This window comes from Polyodon spathula, chromosome 10, assembly GCF_017654505.1.
Source record: "Polyodon spathula isolate WHYD16114869_AA chromosome 10, ASM1765450v1, whole genome shotgun sequence".
NCBI classification, from domain to species: domain Eukaryota; kingdom Metazoa; phylum Chordata; class Actinopteri; order Acipenseriformes; family Polyodontidae; genus Polyodon; species Polyodon spathula.
The window spans coordinates 841,058-861,714 of record NC_054543.1 but is presented as its reverse complement, the minus strand read 5'-3'; the positions used below and the strand labels follow the sequence as shown (position 1 = coordinate 861,714).

At 38.0% G+C, this 20,657-nt stretch overlaps 1 protein-coding gene across 2 annotated transcripts in view; it reads left to right on the top strand.

Annotated features, from left to right (window-relative positions):
• The window catches only part of atrnl1a (attractin-like 1a), a 163,324-nt gene that overhangs the window by 63,157 nt on the left and 79,510 nt on the right, over nt 1-20,657 (top strand). For both annotated transcript variants that reach the window (XM_041260693.1, XM_041260692.1), the window contains exons 20-24: nt 2,806-2,899; nt 10,535-10,587; nt 15,140-15,234; nt 15,749-15,827; nt 17,270-17,427. In XM_041260693.1, the coding sequence (XP_041116627.1) occupies nt 2,806-2,899; nt 10,535-10,587; nt 15,140-15,234; nt 15,749-15,827; nt 17,270-17,427 (479 nt within the window). The remainder of the gene's footprint in view (nt 1-2,805; nt 2,900-10,534; nt 10,588-15,139; nt 15,235-15,748; nt 15,828-17,269; nt 17,428-20,657) is intronic.

The window sequence follows — 20,657 nt, the reverse complement described above, 5'->3', positions numbered from 1 at the left end:
AGACTAATTATACAACACTCGATTTTGTAAAAGCATAATTTTCTAAATTACTGTATAATGTATACATAATATAGTTCAAGAATATAATCCTCCAATAGATGATGCATGTAATCACTTCTGATCCTTTCTGCACGTCCAGTGCAGCAGAATAAAATCGTTTTTGATAAAACAAATTGTATTCTCCGTTATTTCTTTGTGTTCTACACAGACCACTTTTTATTTACCCGCGTAATGCACTGAAACTATTGAATTAGTTATGTTTGGGGTTTTTTCTGCAAGGGTAGTGCTGGAACACTTATGGTAAAAGTAAGCTTATTTTCTTCTTATTTTTGTATCCTAGTGGCTGACCTAGCAAGACTGTCATCTTAACAAGCTACTGATTGTGAATGCGTTAGTGTTTGCTTTTCAAAGTGGCGTGACTGTTTGTGAACCCCTCAGATAGCAGGGTATTTGATGTGTAAATATACAAACTGCATTTCAACATCAGATCTGTCAGGCTAAGCCATCGATTGTGTCGGGTTGTAGGTTTGATGTCTGAAACTGTCTTCAGTTAGACAACATTGTCAAATAAATAATTCAAGAGTACTTACTTTTATTCCAAATAGAAAAGCTATATATATATATATATATAATATATAAAATTCTGAAAAAAAGTTATTTGGAGAAATTGCTGCTGTAGAACATAAAAGGCAGCATCTTTAGAGAGGATTGTTGACCTAAATATTAAACGTGAAGCTGGGTTTCATGCACAGGGTACAACAGTTTGTGTAATTCAAAGAATTTCATTGTTGTTTATGGTTGCCTTTTAAATGCTGAATAAGCAACAAGGAAGATGTCCCAGTTATATTATGGGAGTACATTTTATAGATCTTAATTTAGCTATAAATCATCAGGCAGCCTTGGTGTGCTGGGAAATCAGTGGATAGACTTCTTGTTGCTTCCAGCTTGTATTGGCATATCTTATAAGAGCATCATAGGTAACGATGGCATGGTATCTAGCCCTCTTTCTTTCCCTGAGGTTTTTCAATGCAGGTTCCGCACTACTGGGCTATGAAATGGGTACATTACACTTTACATAGCGTCTTATGTCACATGGGAGGCATTTTATTTATGTGTCAATGTTATGTTTTCTGTATTAACAGTGATTTTATTACTGAGGCGCATATATATGACAAATAAACGCAAGTAAGAGATTGGTTTCCTCCAGGGCTGATGGTGTGTTCAGTTTTCTGAATACAGCATTCATAGTTTATCAAAGGTCTCAAAACCACAGTTTCATTTTCATCTTAAATAACTTTTTTTTTTTTTTTTTTCTCTGTTCCAGTGGTGGTGAATGAATTTAATATAAGTTAAGGACATAATATTATTTGAAGATCGTTATTATTATTATTATTATTATTATTATTATTATTATTATTATTATTATTATTATTATTATTATTATTACTTATTATTATTATTTTGCTTCTTTTTTTTTAAACTATTACCCAAACCACAATAAATATGAAATCTAGCTTCCTAATTTCTAGTGAGCTAAGCAGTATGTAGCCCCTCTGCACCACAGCTAGCATTACATAACCAATGCAAATAAAGTTCCCCAATGCATACCCTCCAACTGCAGTGATTTGGCTGGTACAGTAGTGGCTGTGCTACTCTGGTACCAGGTCCTGACAGCTTGATTATAATAATAATAATAAATATACAGTAGCACACCTGTTTTTCATCTGTCCAGTGTTGGAGGGTTTGCCCATGTTGTGACAGAACTTCATCCTTTTAATAACAGCATTATTGCTGGCTTCCTTGAGCAGTGTTCTGGAATCTCCAGAGGTTTAAAAACAGTAGTGTGAATTTGTGTTTAGGTCAAGATCTCTAGCTGAACTGATCCATCATTGCGGTAAAGGAAATGCAGTTGTTCATTAGGGGTTGTGGGGGGGAGGGGGGTGAACGTGGAGCAGCAGGTTCAATCACTTGCCTTCCGAGCCTGTGGAGGATAGGGTTCAGAGGTGGCACAGGCCACAAGTGAAAGCAGTTTGGTGGTCTTGTAAATACACATCACAAAACTAGCACATAATTCATCTGTGCTTGAGAGATGCCCAAGACTGGATAAGCTGTGTGGGTGTTAACTCTTTAAGCACAGGTATACTGCTCTAGGAAAAATACTGACTCAGAAGACCTTTTCAACAACTACAGTATACTAGTGTGTGCATCAATGCCCCTTTTCAATTTATATTTCAATAGAAATGTATCTGTTGAAGCTAGTTAACCTAGGGTAGCATTTTAGTGTAGGTAACCTCAGTAGAATCCCTTAAATTTGTAATATTACAATATCTAACCTCCTCTGAATGTGACTATATATTCAGTTCATTTTATGTAAATACATATATTCAGTCCTTTGTTATACTGAATAACTTGCATTCTTCAAATTTGTGGCCTATTTATTTGAATGAAGCTCCTCATCTTTGAGATTTTTTTTTTATTTCCTTTGTATACCTTCCTTTAAATGCAGTTGACTTTACTTTCTTGATGAATTGAAATAAACTGAAAAATATCGTTACTGGAGGCTAATGCATTTGCTTACGGTCATGTTTTGTATTTTACAGACTGTGCTTAAAATATAAATACATGAAAATGCATGTGTGTTATTAATGAACCCAGGAAGCAGTTCATTATTGTATGTTCCTTTAGAGTTGCAGTTGTAATTCTGCACTGCAGCTCTCCAATTAGACGTGGAAATTCTTTTACCTGTTAGAGTTTATGGATCATTGTGATTTAAATTGACTGACCATCTTGTTCTTTCTCCCACAGGCTGTAAGTGCAATGGACATGCAAATAGTTGCCATTCGCAGTCAGGAAAATGCTTCTGCACTACCAAAGGAATCAAAGGAGACCAATGTCAACTGTAAGTATTGAAACAATGTGTTGTCAACACCCCCATTTTTAGTAATGCAGTAGAACCCCAGAGTTACGAATACCTTGAAAATGTTTTCAATGGTTTTAATAAATATTTTGTTTCAATTGAAAGTGTAACACGTTGGCAATTCCCAGTTCTAGTTTGGTTAATGTTGCAGTTTTTTAAAACTCTGTTCTGGTTGCATTGTAGGCATTATTGAGTGCTTGCATACTTCCAGCTAAAAAAAATGGCTGTTTGGTTGAGCGGTCAGTTCATAAGTTTGGTCATAAACCTGAGGGAACATGAAGCCACTTTCTGACTTAGAACTTGGTTTCAAGAGACTAGGTTTCAGGCCACTAAATAGTACACCAGGGGAGCTTTGGGGTTTGATACAGCAAGGTTGCCTCAAACGAGGTCTCCTGGATCCAGATTTCAACCACTGTTCCTGAAAATAAGGCTTTGTGTTTCGTCAGCTTTACTCAGAAGTTCTACCACTTGAAAGCAGCTAATCAGTTTGTGATGAAACTTGTGTAAACATCCCATAATGCCATTTCTTGAGTGTCAGTTCTGACTGGGATAATGAAGGACATATAAGAATTCAAATGTTGTCGTGCTTTTTACTAGCATAATATCAGAAATCTTGATGAGCACCACATATATATATATCACAAGCTCCCAGTCAAACGGATAATAACCTTAACATGCCAAGTTGAACTGCTGGGTTTCTTATTACAGTGCTGATTGCAGGTTCTTCATCTGGCTGTTTGCCGTTTCATGCAGGTTCTACCTTTTGCTACTCCAGTGTGTGTTTTGTATGTGGGAAACAGAGCACACAGGTTCAGCCTGATCCAATCACTGCAGAATAGTCATGCTTATTGGGAATCCATCAGAGCTAAACAACTTATGAGACACAGGTCATATTATTTTGAAACTTGTGTGGTAGGCATAATCCCCAATATACTTTGCTCTTGAGTTAAGACAAAGCAATGTTTAATAACTAATGGTGCTAGCCTTTCATTTTGGAATCTTGGTGGTATGCCACTGAAATCCTGGCACAGTCACCCTTCATCTAATTGATAGCTGGAACTGGAATAGCATATGTTTAAGTGCTTCTGACTTACAGAATGGTGCAGAACTGCTACCCCAATACATCTTGATATAGACATGGGGCACTTTGGCGGATTGGTTACAGCTGTGTGGTCTTTCTTTTTTGTTTTTGGAGTTAAGATCCCCCTGCAAGTGGGAGTAAGTACAGCTAAGAAGCTGGTTCTCAGGAACAGCGGAAAGCATGACCTGGCAGCCAAGCCCAGCACAGAATCTGGCTCAACACTGTCAAAGAAGAGATCAAATGTAATACTACTTCATCTTCCAACCAACCGTTTTCAATTCAGTGATGGGTAATAAACTGCAGTTCAGAAATGAACTCTGGCTTTCATCCACTTAGTCATTTGTTATATAGCACATCAAAAGACATGAAGGCCAGCCCCATTTAAACTAATTCATGGTATTTGTAAGCAAGTGTTGGTTCAGCCTTGGAGGCAAAACAACATTAACATACATATTGCATAATAAAAAAACACTCGATGTGATTCCCAGTAAAAAGGGATATAAAGTAGTTCTTGATAAAGGTTACATTAGTGTTTGTGTGAAAACGTTAGTTGTAATCACCCATTGCAGTTTGCAAACCTGTTTTGATAAAGGTTTTAATTAAATGACACTGGTCTGTGGTGCGAAAGACTTTTATGATCCTGCAGTAGATGCCGTGGGGATTTCTTTGTTAAGATTCATAAATGCTAATGAGATAGGAGGTCACCAGGGAGCCCCGTTAAGACACTGTGAGCTATACATTACAACACTGAATTAGTGGGTAGTTTTTTGGAAGTGCTTGCATCTATTAGCAGTATTAGATAATCCTATGGATTATATATATATTCACTGAAACTTATAATTAATATATATATATATATATATATAGATATATATATATATATATTATTAGCAGTATATATATATATATATATATATATATATATATATATATATATACAGTGCCTTGCAAAAGTATTCAGACTCCTGACCAATTCTCTCATATTACCGAATTAGCAATGGTACACTGAAATTTCGTTCCGTTTGATATTTTATTTTTAAACAAATAAACAAGGCGCTCAAATAAGGAGACTTGTGAGAGAAGCCACAGAGAGGCCAACAATCACTTTGAAGGAGCTACAGAGTTGGCTGGTTGTGGAGTAATGGTGCACCAGTCAACCATATCAAGAGCTCTGCATAACACTGGCCTGTATGGGAGGGAGGGGGGCAAGAAACAAGCCATTACTCAAAAAGTACCATCTGAAAGCATGTCTGGAGTTTGCCAGAAAGCATGAGAGTGACCCAGCTGCGATGTGGGAAAAGGTTTTGTGGTCAGATGAGACCAAGATAGAGCTTTTTGGCCAAAACTCAAAGCACTATGTGTGGCGCAAACCTAACACTGCCCGTCCTCAAGACACACCATCCCTACAGTGAAGTATGGTGGTGGCAGCATCATGCTGTGGGGATGCTTCTCATCAGCATGGACTGGGCATCTTGTTACAATTGAAGGAAGAATGGATGGAGCAAAATACAGGAAAATACTGCAAGCTTGGAAGGAAATTCACCTTTCAGCAGGACAATGATCCCAAGCACAAGGCCAAAGCAACATTAGAGTGGCTCAAGAATAAAAAGGTGAATGTCCTACAGTGGCCCAGTCAAAGTCCTGATCCCAATCCCATTGATAATCTGTGGCACTATTTGAAAATTGCGGTCCACAAGCGTTGTCCAACCAACCTGAACAACCTGGAGCAAATCTGCCAAGAAGAATGGGCCAAAATCACTCCGACACTGTGTGCAAAGCTGGGACATACTTATCCCAAAAGACTTAAAGCTGTTATTGCAGCGAAAGGTGGCTCTACCAAATATTAATGTGTGGGGGTTGAATACTTATGCAAGCAAGATATTTCAGTTTTTTATTTCTCTTAAAAATATTTCCCAACATAAAACCAATGTCACCTTACAATAACTGATTCCGAGTTTCAGTGTTTAAAAATAAAATATCAAACAGAACGAAAATTCAATGTACCATTTGTAATTCAGTAATATAAGAGAATTGGTCAGGGGTCTGAATACTTTTGCAAGGCACTGTGTGTGTGTGCGTATATATATAATATATATATATACTTTTTTTTTCTTTTTTTATATATAAAATAAAACATTTTACAAAAAAGCCCACCTGCTGAGCTGCTGTTTTCAACATGGGTTAATAAGGTTTAATTTGAGCCCATCAGGAGTAAGGTAAACTGCATTTCCTGAAGGAGGGCACTGCCTACAGTAAAGCTTCAATACACTGTGTGGTGGGCTGAAGACATTATTAGTATATGAAGCTCTTGCTGTGCAATGTTGAAACTGTGCACTGAACATAGAGACCAGGGGAGAGTTGGCGTAGGAAATCATTGAGGTTTAATTTCAATAATATTTGTAAAAGTGAGTTTCTCTGGAAAAATATCCAGATACACTCTGATGCCAATATAAACTTCCAAGTATATGATGTTTATAGGAGGCTATGTGGTCCTGTGGTTAAAGAAAAGAGCTTGTAACCAGGAGGTCCCCAGTTCAAATCCCAGCTCAGCCACTGACTCACTGTGTGACCCTGAGCAAGTCACCTCACCTCGTTGTGTTCTGTCTTTCAGGTGAGATGTTGTTGTAAGTGACTCTACAGCTGATGCATAGTAAACAGCCTTGGATAAAGGCATCTTCTTAATAAACAAATAATAATTATATTGTGTTCCTGGCTAGTCTTCTTGCTTAAGATGTATCAATCTCTTTTGTAAACATTTTAATTTAGGTAATTTAAGGTAATTAATAAACCACGATAAATCAAGTCATGAAATACATCCTGTAACTCAACTGACCCACCTTGATTGTTTCTCTGCAAAGCCTCCTCCTGTGCAAGTACAACAACACGAATATTCAGTGCAGCCATTTTATTAGCGATGTTGAAGTACATTGAGCCGAAAGCAAATGAAAACAGGTTCTGAGGTTAGCCTTGGCAGCTGCTGTGTACGCAGTGGCTTGATGGAGCATTCCTCTAATTGAATGTTATATGAAATATGGAAGGCTAATATCATGGCTCGCATCTCCACTTCGTTTTTTCTTATTCTGCTTGCATCTCATGCTTGGGTTCCCCTGGGAGGGGAGTAAAGAATGATTGTCTCTTTGAACTGAGCAGACAGGCTGCAAATCCCTGGAGGTTGTTGGCTTTCACACTGTGCAGTGTCAGCGACAGCTAGCCAAACTGCAAACTGCTAAGAGAGTCTATTGCTTAGTTACAATTATTTGCTGCTCTCTTTGCAGGAAAGGAGTCTAGAACAGTTTGGCTTTCTAAAGAGAGCAGGAAGTGCTGCCTTGATGGGCATGAATATAGGCAATGCTGGCATGTTTATGTACAGAAACAAAGGAAGGATGTACAACATGCCCTTCTATTCTGGGTTGGCAGTAAAGTCATCTTCTCCTGGGTGGTGCAATCACCTTATACTACAGACTGCTGGGGATTTCTTTAACAGCGATTTATTGATGCCTGGGTTTAGTTGGCCAACAGTTAGATTCCCTTGTCTTGCTGTTCCTGTTTCTGTTCACAAGTATTTTCAGGGTGCTGCTGTAATAATGCTGGTGAGGTTGGAATACTGTGTGTCCAGTTTGCTATGCTTCTAACCCCACATGGCTGTTGAGATTGCCTTCTATGGTAATGTTCTTGTGTGAAACCCAGGCAAGTCTTTCCTTGTTCTTTGTTTCCTCCCATTACCTGATCAGCACTGCAACTAGCTACCAAGTTCCATCCCACAAACTTGACGGAATATATTATAAACATTGTTAAATTGTTTTGGTCTTGACTGAAATTGACTTGGTAATTACAGCCAGCAAGTACTATAGATCAGTTTTTATTATACTGTCAGGCTGTAATACAAATCCAAAACTAGGTTCTTGGTTATGATTCCAGCTTTGATTTTAAAAGCATGAATTTCCTCCTGCACTGATGTTCGGAGTGCAATTTGAAAACGAATGCGCTGCGCATTATCATACTGGGATTGTGGCTAATCTGTTACAGGAAGATTGGCCCTTTAGTGAAGTGTGCAGGTCATTCTGGCTAATTTAGTTTTTTTTTCTTTTTTTATATAAATGTTGTTAACTCGTAAACTAATATATAATGAACCTTGTTTACAGAGATGCTTCTCTGTTGTTGGCATGTTGTGTTTTGCACAGTTTAAGCAGTGAGTTGAGTGATAATCATGCTCATAGTTTTCTGAGGGATTGAAATTCATATTTCTTTTCAAAGCTAAGTGCATTCTGTCTTTACAGTATGACACCCTGTCTGTGCTGGGGGTGCTGTGCTCACTCATTCAGCATGTGACAGAGCTGGTACAAGCTCACATTTTTTGTAAAACACTCCTGTTTGTGGGATGGTAGATTTGTCATGAAGGATTTGTTTGATGCTTACAGTTCTTCCAAAAAAAGAAAAAAAATGGGAATGGGAAAAAATGAAATGTTGTTCTGGTTCACTGCCCTGTCAGATAGCCAGTACAGTCCGAAGAGCTTGGTGTGTGACAGTCGTTTTGGTTTTGGATTGATCATAACTATAGTAAAAACCCATTGGTCTGTCTGGAAATATGGGCGTAGCAGTCAGCTTGCAGTTTGAAGGTTTCTTTTTCTGCTGGCCTCCTCTTGTATCAATGCATTCAAAGCACTCTGCTCAAAGATGTGGTTTACGAATGGTCTGGCAGATGGAGTCAGGTGTGGTGAGTTTGGATGCATACAGAACAGTTCTCAGACAGAACAAAGCAAAACAGATATTTGTTGCGAACCTGAATCTCTTTCGCTGCAGGTTGATTGGAGGCTAAACCTTTTTTCAACACAATGTATGTGAGCGGAAAGACATCTGTATAATAAGTTGACACAGAACCAAGAAAATAATTTCTTTTATGAATAAATAAGCATTTTACATGTCCTTACCATAATTACTAATGTATTGTATAATCTCAAGCACACACCTGTGCACCTTTTAAAAGTGAGCCACTGACGCACATCCTTCAAGTATTATTAGTAAGAGGTCCCCAAGCAGCTACTATGAAAAACAAATTCATAATCGTTCATGTGGTCAGTCCATCCAGACTATAAATCACAATGAACACATTTATACAGAATTATGTATTTAACAGATTGTGGCATTGCACTGTACTTATTTCTATGACACATACCAGTGCATTATGTGGCATTTCACTTTTTCCTCTCAGGTTTTAAGTGTTTTTGTAATTATTATTATTATTATTATTATTATTATTATTATTATTATTATTATTATTATTATGCACCTGTGTACATGTTTGTATGTTTGTTTGTTTGTTTGTTTGTCAGGATATTCGTTTCAGTTTGCCTGTGTTAGTGTGTAATTTGAACGAGTCAGGATTAACCCTGATAAAGATCACCTTGCTCTATTTAAACATACTCTTCCTAAACCCATACTGTTCATGCACAGTGAACACGCACACCAGTGGATTACTGTGGTGGCTGCCAATGTCTTCTGATTGTCTTTAAGCGAGTCAAATGGGCATAGCGATTCAGACAGATTCCAGCTCTGGGATTTGAATTCATGTCAGTGTGTGCTTAACCCATGAAGAACCCACTTCTGAGTCCAAACCCCGGGTTGGGAGCAGCCTCCTAATAGTTTTCATACCTCAGATCGGTTATTCTTATAAGAAAGTGTACTGCATGCATGATCTCAATCTTGGAAAGATTACAGACGTGGATGCAGTGTTTATTCATTAGAACCAGGAGATTTGTAGTTTCTGTTCTACTGTCGAATTAACCCTTTTTCCAATTTTCAGCTAAAGTGAATAAGCAGAGCTTAGCGTGTCTCTGGGGCGGCTGCTGCTGCTGTGTGTTTATGGTCACAGTGCTGATTGCAGGAATTAGGGATTGCAGCTTAGAAACTGAGGCTTTTTTTCCATTACAATATAAATAAAGCATCTAATCAGCTTAAATGGTAACAGTTTGCTCCCATTTGTGCATAAGTGTTTAGTGCATTGGGAAATTCCATTAGGGAGAACTGTACAGCCCCTCTGTGTATACCATGCCAGTCGCCATACACTGAGCAATAATTAAACACAAAAGGACTGTGCTTTTATAATGGCAGCTGTGTCGTGAGTAAAGCCATTTGTTTTGGCATTGTAGAAATTACTGGAAGCATAAAAACAACCCTCTGGATTAAGAAGGTCCAGCATAAACACCCCACAGAGGGTTAATAGTCTTCCTTGGTTTAGATATTTTAAGGGCAGTGCAAGTATTCTTTCTTTGCAGTTTACCTGTTTATTGTTCCCATACCACAGTTAGCTTAGTTTAAACCTTGCAGTCGTATATCTTGATGCAGATGTTTACCATTATTTTCAATAGATCTTGGAAAGTGGAGACCAGTAATGTATTTAATGCGCTGGCATTGCCTGGTATGTTAGTGGGATCAATTTAAGATTAAAACAAGCCAGTGGGCCAAGTACAGAAAGAGCGATTGGGGTTCAAATCTTGATCTGATCACCTCTTTTTAGTGAAACGCTTCTTTCGTTGCAGGTGTGACTCAGAAAACAGGTATCTGGGCAATCCGCTGAGGGGAACATGCTACTGTGAGTATTCCTCTAATGTGTTTATTTTCAAGATCCTAAAATCAAGAAAGTGGTCTCCTGAAACGGTGTTAGAATAAGCTCCAGGTACTGCCATTGCATTCTATTACTCCGCTAGTTGTGAAATTTCTTCGGACAACAAGCATGGGGCACGGGGTCATTGTTTTAGCCCCCATTATTTAAAAAAAACTTGGAACCATTGATGTATCTAGAAACTGCGTTTTGTTCTTAAAATTGGAACTCATCCTATCCACCAACTAGTAAGCATAGATAGCAGATAAGCAGTTTCTAGGTAAAAAGAATAAAAACCTCTCTATTCGTATCCATTTCTACTGTGGAGTCCCTTCAATTAGTGGTCTTGGGGATCTGAAACCTACTGTAGTTTAATATAGTCTTGTGAGGTGTTGTCACATGCTCTACAATTTCTTCAGTTGAGGTCCAGTGTTGGAAATGCTGTAGAGCAGTTCAGTTCTGGAAAGGGAGGACTGTTCCAGAATTGTGTAATCAGTTCATTTCAACACGCAGCCCACATTCTTTCCCATCAGTTAATCCCAAACGAGAACCCTAAAAAATGAAAGAACGGAAGGCCCTTTCAGGAAGTTAGTGTTGAGGCCCATTGGCAGGAGAGTGAAGAAGAGAACGTCCTGCCCTTAATCCCAACATTGCCTCAGTCTGCCAGTTCACTTGGAAGGCATTCATCAGTGAAATGAATAGCTCTGCACTAGGTGGCAGCCTCGTTTAAGTGTCAGATTATGAAAATCAATACAACATGAAGAACATGCAGTATCTGTATGTTCTATTTATACAGTACATAACCTACGTTATGTATCTATGGTCGATGGAGGGTATGATGCAAAATCCATGTTAAAAATAGCACTGTGGTCATCGAGTGACAGTGCAGGGGAGTTGTCATCAGAAGCTTGCTTTTTAAATCCTGGCTGCGTCAAGATCTTGGCCGAGGACCGACGGAAAATAATGCGTACGACCTTTGCGCCCCTTTAAGCAAGAGCTGGAAATTGGATGGGTTGGTTTCCCTTGCTGTGCCACAGTGGCCCCTACTGGTCAGGAGCCAGACGACGCCAGGCAGAGACCAGTGAGGCTGAATTCAGTTCAATAGCATGGCAACATCAGCTGCTTAGGTTTAAAAAACTGGACTGACTAAACAGAGGGAACAGAGGCTGCCTGGGTAGGGGGTTACAGAAGAAAATAAATAAATAAACAAGAAGGTCATTTTAAAGTGCATTGAAATCATGAATTACATGCAATTCATCAATGCTGAGAATGGAAACCACTGTACAGCCAGAGATTTACAACCCTGCATGGCTCTGGAATAATCAACATGCTCTGTGACGATGGACAGTTTAAATGTCTTCCAATATACAAAGGAAATAAAAATGTGAAGCAGGTTCATCAAGCTGTGTTAACAGCATCAATTGTATAGCTTCTTGGTTTTATCAGGTTCCCTGCAGGGCATGTTTGCCCCATTCCCAGCTAATGTAATACTTTTCTGTTTGGTAAGGTTAAGTGTTAATAAGGGAGCGCTGGATTAAATTTCTGTGTTATCTCCATTATGCAGAGTTTACTGTGATAATATGGTGATAATTTAAGCCTGTTTTCATCACCAAGACAGGCTTGTCTATATATATATATACACACACACACACACACACACACACACACACACACAATGCCTATAGAAAGTCTACACCCCCTTTCGAAATTTTCACCTTTTGTTGCCTTATAGCCTGGAATTAAAATAGTTTTTTTTTTTTTTTTCATTTATATATACATCCTACCCCAAAACTTCCAAGTGAAAAAATATTCTAGAAATTTGTAGAAAATTAATTAAAAATTAAAACTGAAATAGCTTGGTTGGATAAGTGTCCGTCCCCCTTGTAATAGCAATCCTAAATTAGCTCAGGTGTAACCAATCACCTTCAAAATCACACACCAAGTTAAGTGGCCTCCACCTGTGTTAAATTGTAGTGATTCACATGATTTAAGGATAAATTCAGCAGTTCCTGTAGGTTCCCTCTACTGGGTAGTGCATTTCAGAGTAAAGACTCAACCATGAGCACCAAGGCGCTTTCAAAAGAACTCCAGGATAAAGTTGCTTTTATGGCCAAGACTGGTCAAAGTGGGTATGTGACAACAATATCCCAAGCACTCCACAAATCTGGCCTGTATTTTAGGGTGGTAAGAAGGAAGCCATTACTCAAGAAAGCCCACCTTGAATCCCATTTGAAGTATGCAAAAAAACACTCCAGAGATCTGTAGCCATGTGGCAAAAACTTTTGTGGTCTGACAAAACTAAAATGGAACTTTTTGGCCTAAATGTAAAGCGTTATGCTTGGCGCAAACCCAACACAGCGCATCACCCAAAGAACACCACTCCTACTGTAAAGCATGGTGGTGGCAGCATCATGTTATGGGGGTGTTTCTCAATGGCAGGGACTGGGGCACTTGTAAGGATAGAAGGGAAAATGAATGGAGCACAGTACAGAGAAGTCCTTGAGGAAAACCTGCTGCCCTCTCCAAGAAAGCTGAAACTGGGAAATAAGTTCACCTTTCAGCATGACAACGACCCAAAGCACACAGCCAAAGCTACACTGGAGTATCTAAGGAACAAAAAGGTAAATGTCCTTGAATGGCCCAGTCAGAGCCCCGACCTAAATCCAATCAAAAATTTGTGGCATGACTTGAAAATTACTGTCCATCAACGCTCCCCAAGGAACTTGACAGAGCTTGAACAGTTTTGTAAAGAATTGTCAAATATTGCCAAATCTAGGTGTGCAAAGTTGGTAGAGACCTATCCCAACAGACTCACAGCTGTAATTGCTGCCAAAGGTGCTTCCACCAAGTATTAACTCAGGGGGGTGGAGGGTTATCCAATTATGATCTTTCAGTTTGTTTGTTTTTTAACATACTTAATTTTTTTTCTCAATAAAAACTTTTTTCCCCTTAACAGTGTGGAGTATGGTGTGTAGAGAAGTGGAAAAAAAATCATCATTTAATTTCATGAAACTCTGAGGCACTGACACAGCAAAATGTGAAATAAGTTCAACGGGGTGGAGACTTTCTATAGGTGCTGTGTGTATGTGTTTATATACAGTGTGTGTGTGTGTGCACCTACTGTAATGCAAAACTAAAGAATGTTGCTTTATTCTGTTTTCCTTCAGGAAATGTAATCCACTGGTTTTATAAACTGAACAAGAGTTCTATTCATACCTTTGCCACATGCAGAAATATCACAAAGCAGCCACACATTAAAACACATTTGGCAATCCGCATTTCTGATTTACTGTACAGCCTGTGCCTTTTCTTTTCTGTTGGAGTTTATAGGCATAAAGGGATGAATTCAATATAATCTAGGTATGATAATGACAGAGGAAAGGATTAGGCTGTTGTGGAATCCACAGAAAAGTTTCAGTGACGTTCATGGTTTGAAACCCATTCTATTTCCAGCTGTCTGTTTTAAAGTTGGCTCTCAGTTTTGTGCATTGGTCTATTGGATTAAACCTGGAGCTCTCCTGCTGCAATATCACATCCAATCGCTGTCATAAACAAAATAAATGTTTCAGCACAACGCCGTGCCTTAAGCCAAAGAACCAGGCTTTGAACGCATTTGTGCCAATTTGTCTGAGATGTAGATCCCGCAGGAATAGATTGTCAAATTTAATTTACTTCCATCTTGCAGCAATTTTTGTAAAAAAAACATTGCTCCTTTTGAGGCTTGCTGTTTTGTTATTTCGCTCATTTTAATGTTTCACTTGTAATTTATACTAAAATATGAATATGTTTCTATTATGTAATCATGGTAACATTTATTTATTTGAATGCAGCTAGGGTTGGGATAAATTCCTGCTTTTCCAATTCCAGTTTCTTCAAAGGAATTAGCATTGGAATTCTTATTTAAGAGCCATAATAATTGCTGCGCTTGTTCAACTGCTTTAATTTGAAACCAATTTAATTGACTAACTGTGACCTCAATTTATTATTAATAATAATAATAATAATAATAATAATAATAATAATCTTTATTTTTATATAACACCTTTCATAGTGGACCACCATCACAAAGTGCTTTACAAGATACGAGACTAGGGTGTGTGAACGATGCATCAGCTGCAGAGTCACTTACAACAACGTCTCACCTGAAAGACGGAGCACAAGGAGGTGAAGCGACTTGCTCAGGGTCACACAATGAGTCGGTGGCTGAGCTGTTATTTGAACCGGGGACCTCCTGGTTACAAGCCTGCATTTAAGTCATTTGTTTCCACTGTGAGAAGGTCCCTTTAACAGAATTCTACTTATTGCAGTTCTGATCAGTGGTGTGTTAGAATTGATTAAAAGGGAATGGGAATTGGAATTTGATTTTAAAAAGGAATTGGAATTGACCCCAACCCTTAATTCAGCAATTGACCAGTTTATTAATAATAATAATAATAATAATAATAATAATAATAATAATAATAATAACAACCACTTTGGGAAGCATTATCATGCCCTGCCTCTGGTCCTCTCTCTGATGTGATTGTGTGCATCCTGCCCACAGATAGCCTTCTGATTGACTATCAGTTCACCTTCAGCCTCCTCCAGGATGATGACAAACACTACACTGCTATCAACTTCATGGCTAATCCAGAGCAGGTGAGACTACAGTTACATGAGCCATTTGACACACCCAAGTTAAAATATATTAATCCAGGGATTCCTCCAGATAAAACACATTACTATAACACAGTGCAAAATGAACTGCAGGGATTCCTCCAGATAAAACACATTACACAATGTAAATTAAGCTTCAATCTTTTAAAAGGTATTTTCTTTTTCCGCTCGCAGTGCTGACTCTAGCGTATTGTTTGTAAGATGCTTTCATATTGTTATTGAAGCTGAAATTAATTGTACAAGAAAAACAGCAGCAGGGCAGCAGTGTAGTCCTGGTTACTCGCCCCATCCCTGTTCATTAACCGGTGTATTCCTTCATTAGCGACAAGACAGTTCAGAAACATTGGTGTGGAAACACAAGTAATAGCTGCTTGCTGGGGAGCCTGAAAGTGATACAGAAGTTATCGTATTTCTAAAATCTAGATGAGTAAGAAGTAAAACTGTTGTAGTCACTTCAATATCAATGTTTGTTCTTGTTTGTTTTGTTTTATTTTAGCCCAACAAGAATCTTGACATGTCTATTAATGCATCAAACAATTTCAACCTGAATATTACGTGGTCAGTTGGTTCAACAGGTGAGGTGTTTTTATTTATGTATTTTTTAATCTTTTGTACATAGCCATTATTAACTGTGCCAGTGGTTATTATGCATCATCAAAATCAAAGGGAAGTTAACTTTAAAAAGATGAATAAAAAATATATAATAATAATAATATGTAGTTTTGATCTGCTGTAGAAAGCAGGTTTTATCTAGAAGAGAAGCCGTTTGTTTTTTAGTGCACTTCCTCCTTGTTGGGAGCTTACTGTACAATTGCTCTGTGTGCTGTAGAACAAAACATGCCAGTGTGCTGTATAACACATCTACTTTAACAAACCAGTCCAACTCCACTGTGTGAGAGTTCCAGCTGTGTTCCTGACCATTGGCAATCGCTATGACTGTGTATCCCAGAATGCCAAGCATCTATTCCTCCCCATTGAGTAACCTTGAACACAAATGGAGCGTCTGGACTGCTAGAATGCTGGTCAATGCACGAGTACCGTTTTATCAAAAGTAACATCCACATTAGAACTATAACGAGCAGCACTATACTTATCATTTTGCAGTATGTTCCCGATATTCTAAATTGTAAATGTTCCGTCATTGTTGGTATCTTTCTTAACAAAAGCTGTGCTGCAATTTCATTTCATAGCAAGTCATTCTGAAATGCTGTGATTTCAATTTCATTTCATAGCAAATCATTCTGAAATGCTGTGATTTCAATTTCATTTCATAGCAAATCATTCTGAAATGCTGTGATTTCAGTTAAGATACATTTTTGCAGGAGGCAGCTGTTGAGGTTGAGATTTCTTTGTTTCAGGGGCTCGGGATTCAGATTTTCTAATGGGCTTGACAATGTGCTGAGAGCAATGAATGGGTTTTGTCTCTCCAAGTCTTTTTTTTCTTTTTAAGAGAAAGTTTTTAAAGATAACAAATAACATTGACATTCAAAACAATAAGCGGCTGCCTACATCTGCAGGGACCATGTGCCCAAATTTGATTAAACTTTGCAGGGAAGATTCTTTTTATGAGAAATGATTCCATATGCTGTGAATGTAGTTCATGGTGACCCTTTTAACTAGCGAGTGTTAAGATGTTTTTCAACCTATGCTAAATGTTTTTAATGTATAGATTGAAAAACAAATTTATTAGAACCTTAAGTGAGTAATTTTATATCCTTTTTATACTATCACACTTTATGATTTACTGATTTACTGATTTTATTATAGCAAAATAATTTCTACCAGTGTGTGTGTGTGTGTGTAATGTGTGTGTCCCTAATATGTGTGTATATATATATTATATATATATATAATATATATATATATATATATATATATATATATATATATATATAAATATAAATTGATATTAGTGAAAAAATATTGTCCATGAATTTGAGTGTTTGCATGTATCCTTTGTTCTGTTTCACTAACTTGTCAGCAATGAGTTATACTGTTGTTATTGTGCTTTTTGTAGCTGGGACCATCTCAGGAGAGGAAATCCCAATTGTCTCCAGGTCTAACATAAAGGACTACAGAGACAGTTTCTCCTGTGAGAAATTCAGCTTCCGAAACAACCTCAACATCACCTTCTACGTGTACGTCAGCAATTTCTCATGGCCGATAAAAATACAAGTAAGTGTTTCTATAAGTTTACCTCTTGAATTCTGTTCCATTTATCTATACAGTTTGAAGAGAATACCCAGGGGGGAAAAAAAGCGTTTCGTTCAAAACAACTAAGCATCCATGTGAGATGAACTTTGGTCATTTGAGTCCGTTTGAGATACTGGCCTCCTGTCTGCAGGGTTATATAAAACACTGTCAGCTGCTCAGCATGTTACTGTCGCCTTGACCTCTGACCTAATATGGCCGCCAAATTGAGGTCATGTGACTTAAGCGTGAGTGTGCTGCCAGTTGTTACGGGGCAACTCCTTCGATGAAGCTCAGTGCTTTGTTTTGCCTGTATGTGATCAACAGGGAATGCACAAGGTAATGATATTAGACGTTAATGTGTAGTTTGTCACCATTTTTCAATATAGGAGTAACCTTTGCCAATTTCAAAGCAGCTCGAATACAACCTGTGCTAAATCGTAAATGAAATTAATAAGTTAAAGGATGGCACATTAGGATAGCTTCCAGTTGTAAAAGATAAGGCTCAGTGTTGTCAGATCCAATAGGTTTGCAGGAATTGATTGATTGCAGCTCCTTAAGTACAACTTGATAGTCAGTTGCTTTAAAGTAAAGTCTGTAATCATTACTGCTTTGAGAATTGTTCAGTATTCAGACCTCTTGGGTCTCTGTTTGGAGAGAGACAACATTTTAGAAAGTTCTCATTGAAACGTGCAATAGTCGCATTTAACAATTAGTGTCAGAGTACATTCTATTGCTGTCACTGTTTTGCCCTGATTCAATTTACTTCACCGATTTGCTACATTTCTGAATTTTGAGAATATAAAGAAGATTTAGGGAATACAGATTCAGATTTTTTAAATGTATTTTTCACATAGTTAAACAGTTGTCCATGCTGAGTGAGATCACTCAGTGTTTTACATAATCCCTCTCAGGGACAGAACAATTCAGTCAAGCTAAAGAAAAAGAAATATTCAGGAATGGGGAGAATCATTTACACATCATTTGCAGCACATCCCCAGGGGCTTTTTGGTGACAGTCCAGACTGAAAACTCCAAATATTCAGGAATGGGGAGAATCATTTACACATCATTTGCAGCACATCCCCAGGGGCTTTTTGGTGACAGTCCAGACTGAAAACTCCAAATATTCAGGAATGGGGAGAATCATTTACACAAAAGCGTATGACGGTTTCATAAGCGATACAGGCAGTGTTTTCAAGTGCTAAAACTACAGCAGAGATCAGCTGTTCACAAGACTGATTGCAGTTTTCCCAGTCTGTGCTTGGCAATATCAGAGAGAAGGACCTGAAGTTGATATATCTACTGCAGGAGCTTTTCTTCCCCTTTGGATTTTTTTATTTTCTTAAAACAGGACTTCTAACTGTGCATAGTGCTTGTTAGCGTCGCTTCCCTTTAATCAGTGTAGTGTGTGTCTGGCACACTTCATTCAGGTGTGCTGTAACCACATGGTATCACTTTAATCAGTGTAGTGTGTGTCTGGCACACTTCATTCAGGTGTGCTGTAACCACATGGTATCCCACTCAATGGCAGGTAAGCTGCAGCTTTAAGGCATGAAAGTGGCTTGATGATAGCATGAAAAAAGGAAATCGCCTAATCTCTGGAAATCAAAACTATCTGAAGTTCATGAGTGGTCTTCTGTACCTTATGTCCATTTCAATACTATCTGAACTCTACCCAAGAGTAATGATACAAACTAGCCATTCATTTCAATGACTTCCCTTTTCTGCTTTTGTTTGAATTCCATTAGAATTAATATAAAATATTTACAATAAAAGTAAGACTGTTGTATAATGAATGTATCCATTACTGTTAAACACTTGAGTATCGCTACTTTTTAGAAACACTAACAGAGATTTAATAAATTCAATGGTAAATGTTGAGACTAGACGTCTCCTTCAGTGTCTCCTAGTGTGTAGCTCCAGTCCCAATCAATCATGCAAATTGTACATGAAGGCAGAAGCATATGTTGCTTATAACACTTCATGCATTACCAGCTCAGTTGATTTCCTGATGTTGTTGCAGGATTTCCAGCTAGAAGGAACATAAGGTTCTTAAACACTGCCAACTTTTTGTAGGCTGTTACTAAGCAGTGTATCTTTATTGATGCCATTGCTTCGAGCTGTACTTGAACACTGGATACGCCAAATAACAACTGTGCAGCAGCTATTTCATTTTGGAAACGACTGGCATGCCTTTAGCATCATGACGTCATTGCAAATATGAGGCAGGCTGTAGGGAGGACAGGAAGGTCGTGATTGCCTGTCCGAGTGGAACAGATTTAGATGCATTCTGTCATAACTGTGACCAAACCACTTGTAGCAGTTCTGATCATTTCTGTGAGATTTAACAACATTTGAAGGAGGCTTATTTTAGATTTGACTTTGAAATGATATATACTGCAGGTGTTATTTCTTAAATGTCCTGTATGTATGCACTAATCTGAAATATAACTTAAATCTGTCCATAAAATCTGTTTGTTATGTTAGCATATGAGGTTGATCAAGTACTGTATCACAGCAGAAGTGGATGTCTGCACCATCAAGCAAACTATATTAGTGCTTTTGAAAGATGAATGCACCTATCTTGTGTTACCTAAGGATGACCCAGGGGCCAAAGTAAGCGTGCACGTCTGAATACTTTCCTACAAGAATGCAAATTCCCATTTGTCAGCCAACAGTGTGTCTTAATGAACGTCTGGTGATCTCACTTGAGAATTTAAAATACAGTGCAATGACAAACCATCTGATAAAATATGTGCAGTTTGTCTGAGAGCCAGCCAGAGGGAGTTGCATTGGATTTTGTAAATATGTTACTTTAACCAGTGCTGGAGATTGTCCACCTATTAAAATCCCCTGCTTATTTTGTAAAGAGGCGACAATTTTCTGTTCAAAGATACCCAGCTATTTAGTGAGTGGTAGTCTGAATCTGGCAACAAACTCAACAAAATCTGGCAACAAACTCCTCAGTTGCACTGCCATCCTGTTGCACAATAGGTCATTTTATTGTACAATAGGTCATTTTATTGTCCAATAGGTCATTTTGTTGTACAATAGGTCATTTTGTTGTACAATAGGTCATTTTGTTGTACAATAGGTCATTTTAAAAAGTAAAAAAAAAAAAAAAAAGTACTTTTTAATGACATTCGTTGATATGGGGACACAAGTTGAATATGTTAATTAGCAGTTTGGAGCTTGAAACAGTCTGAATTGCTC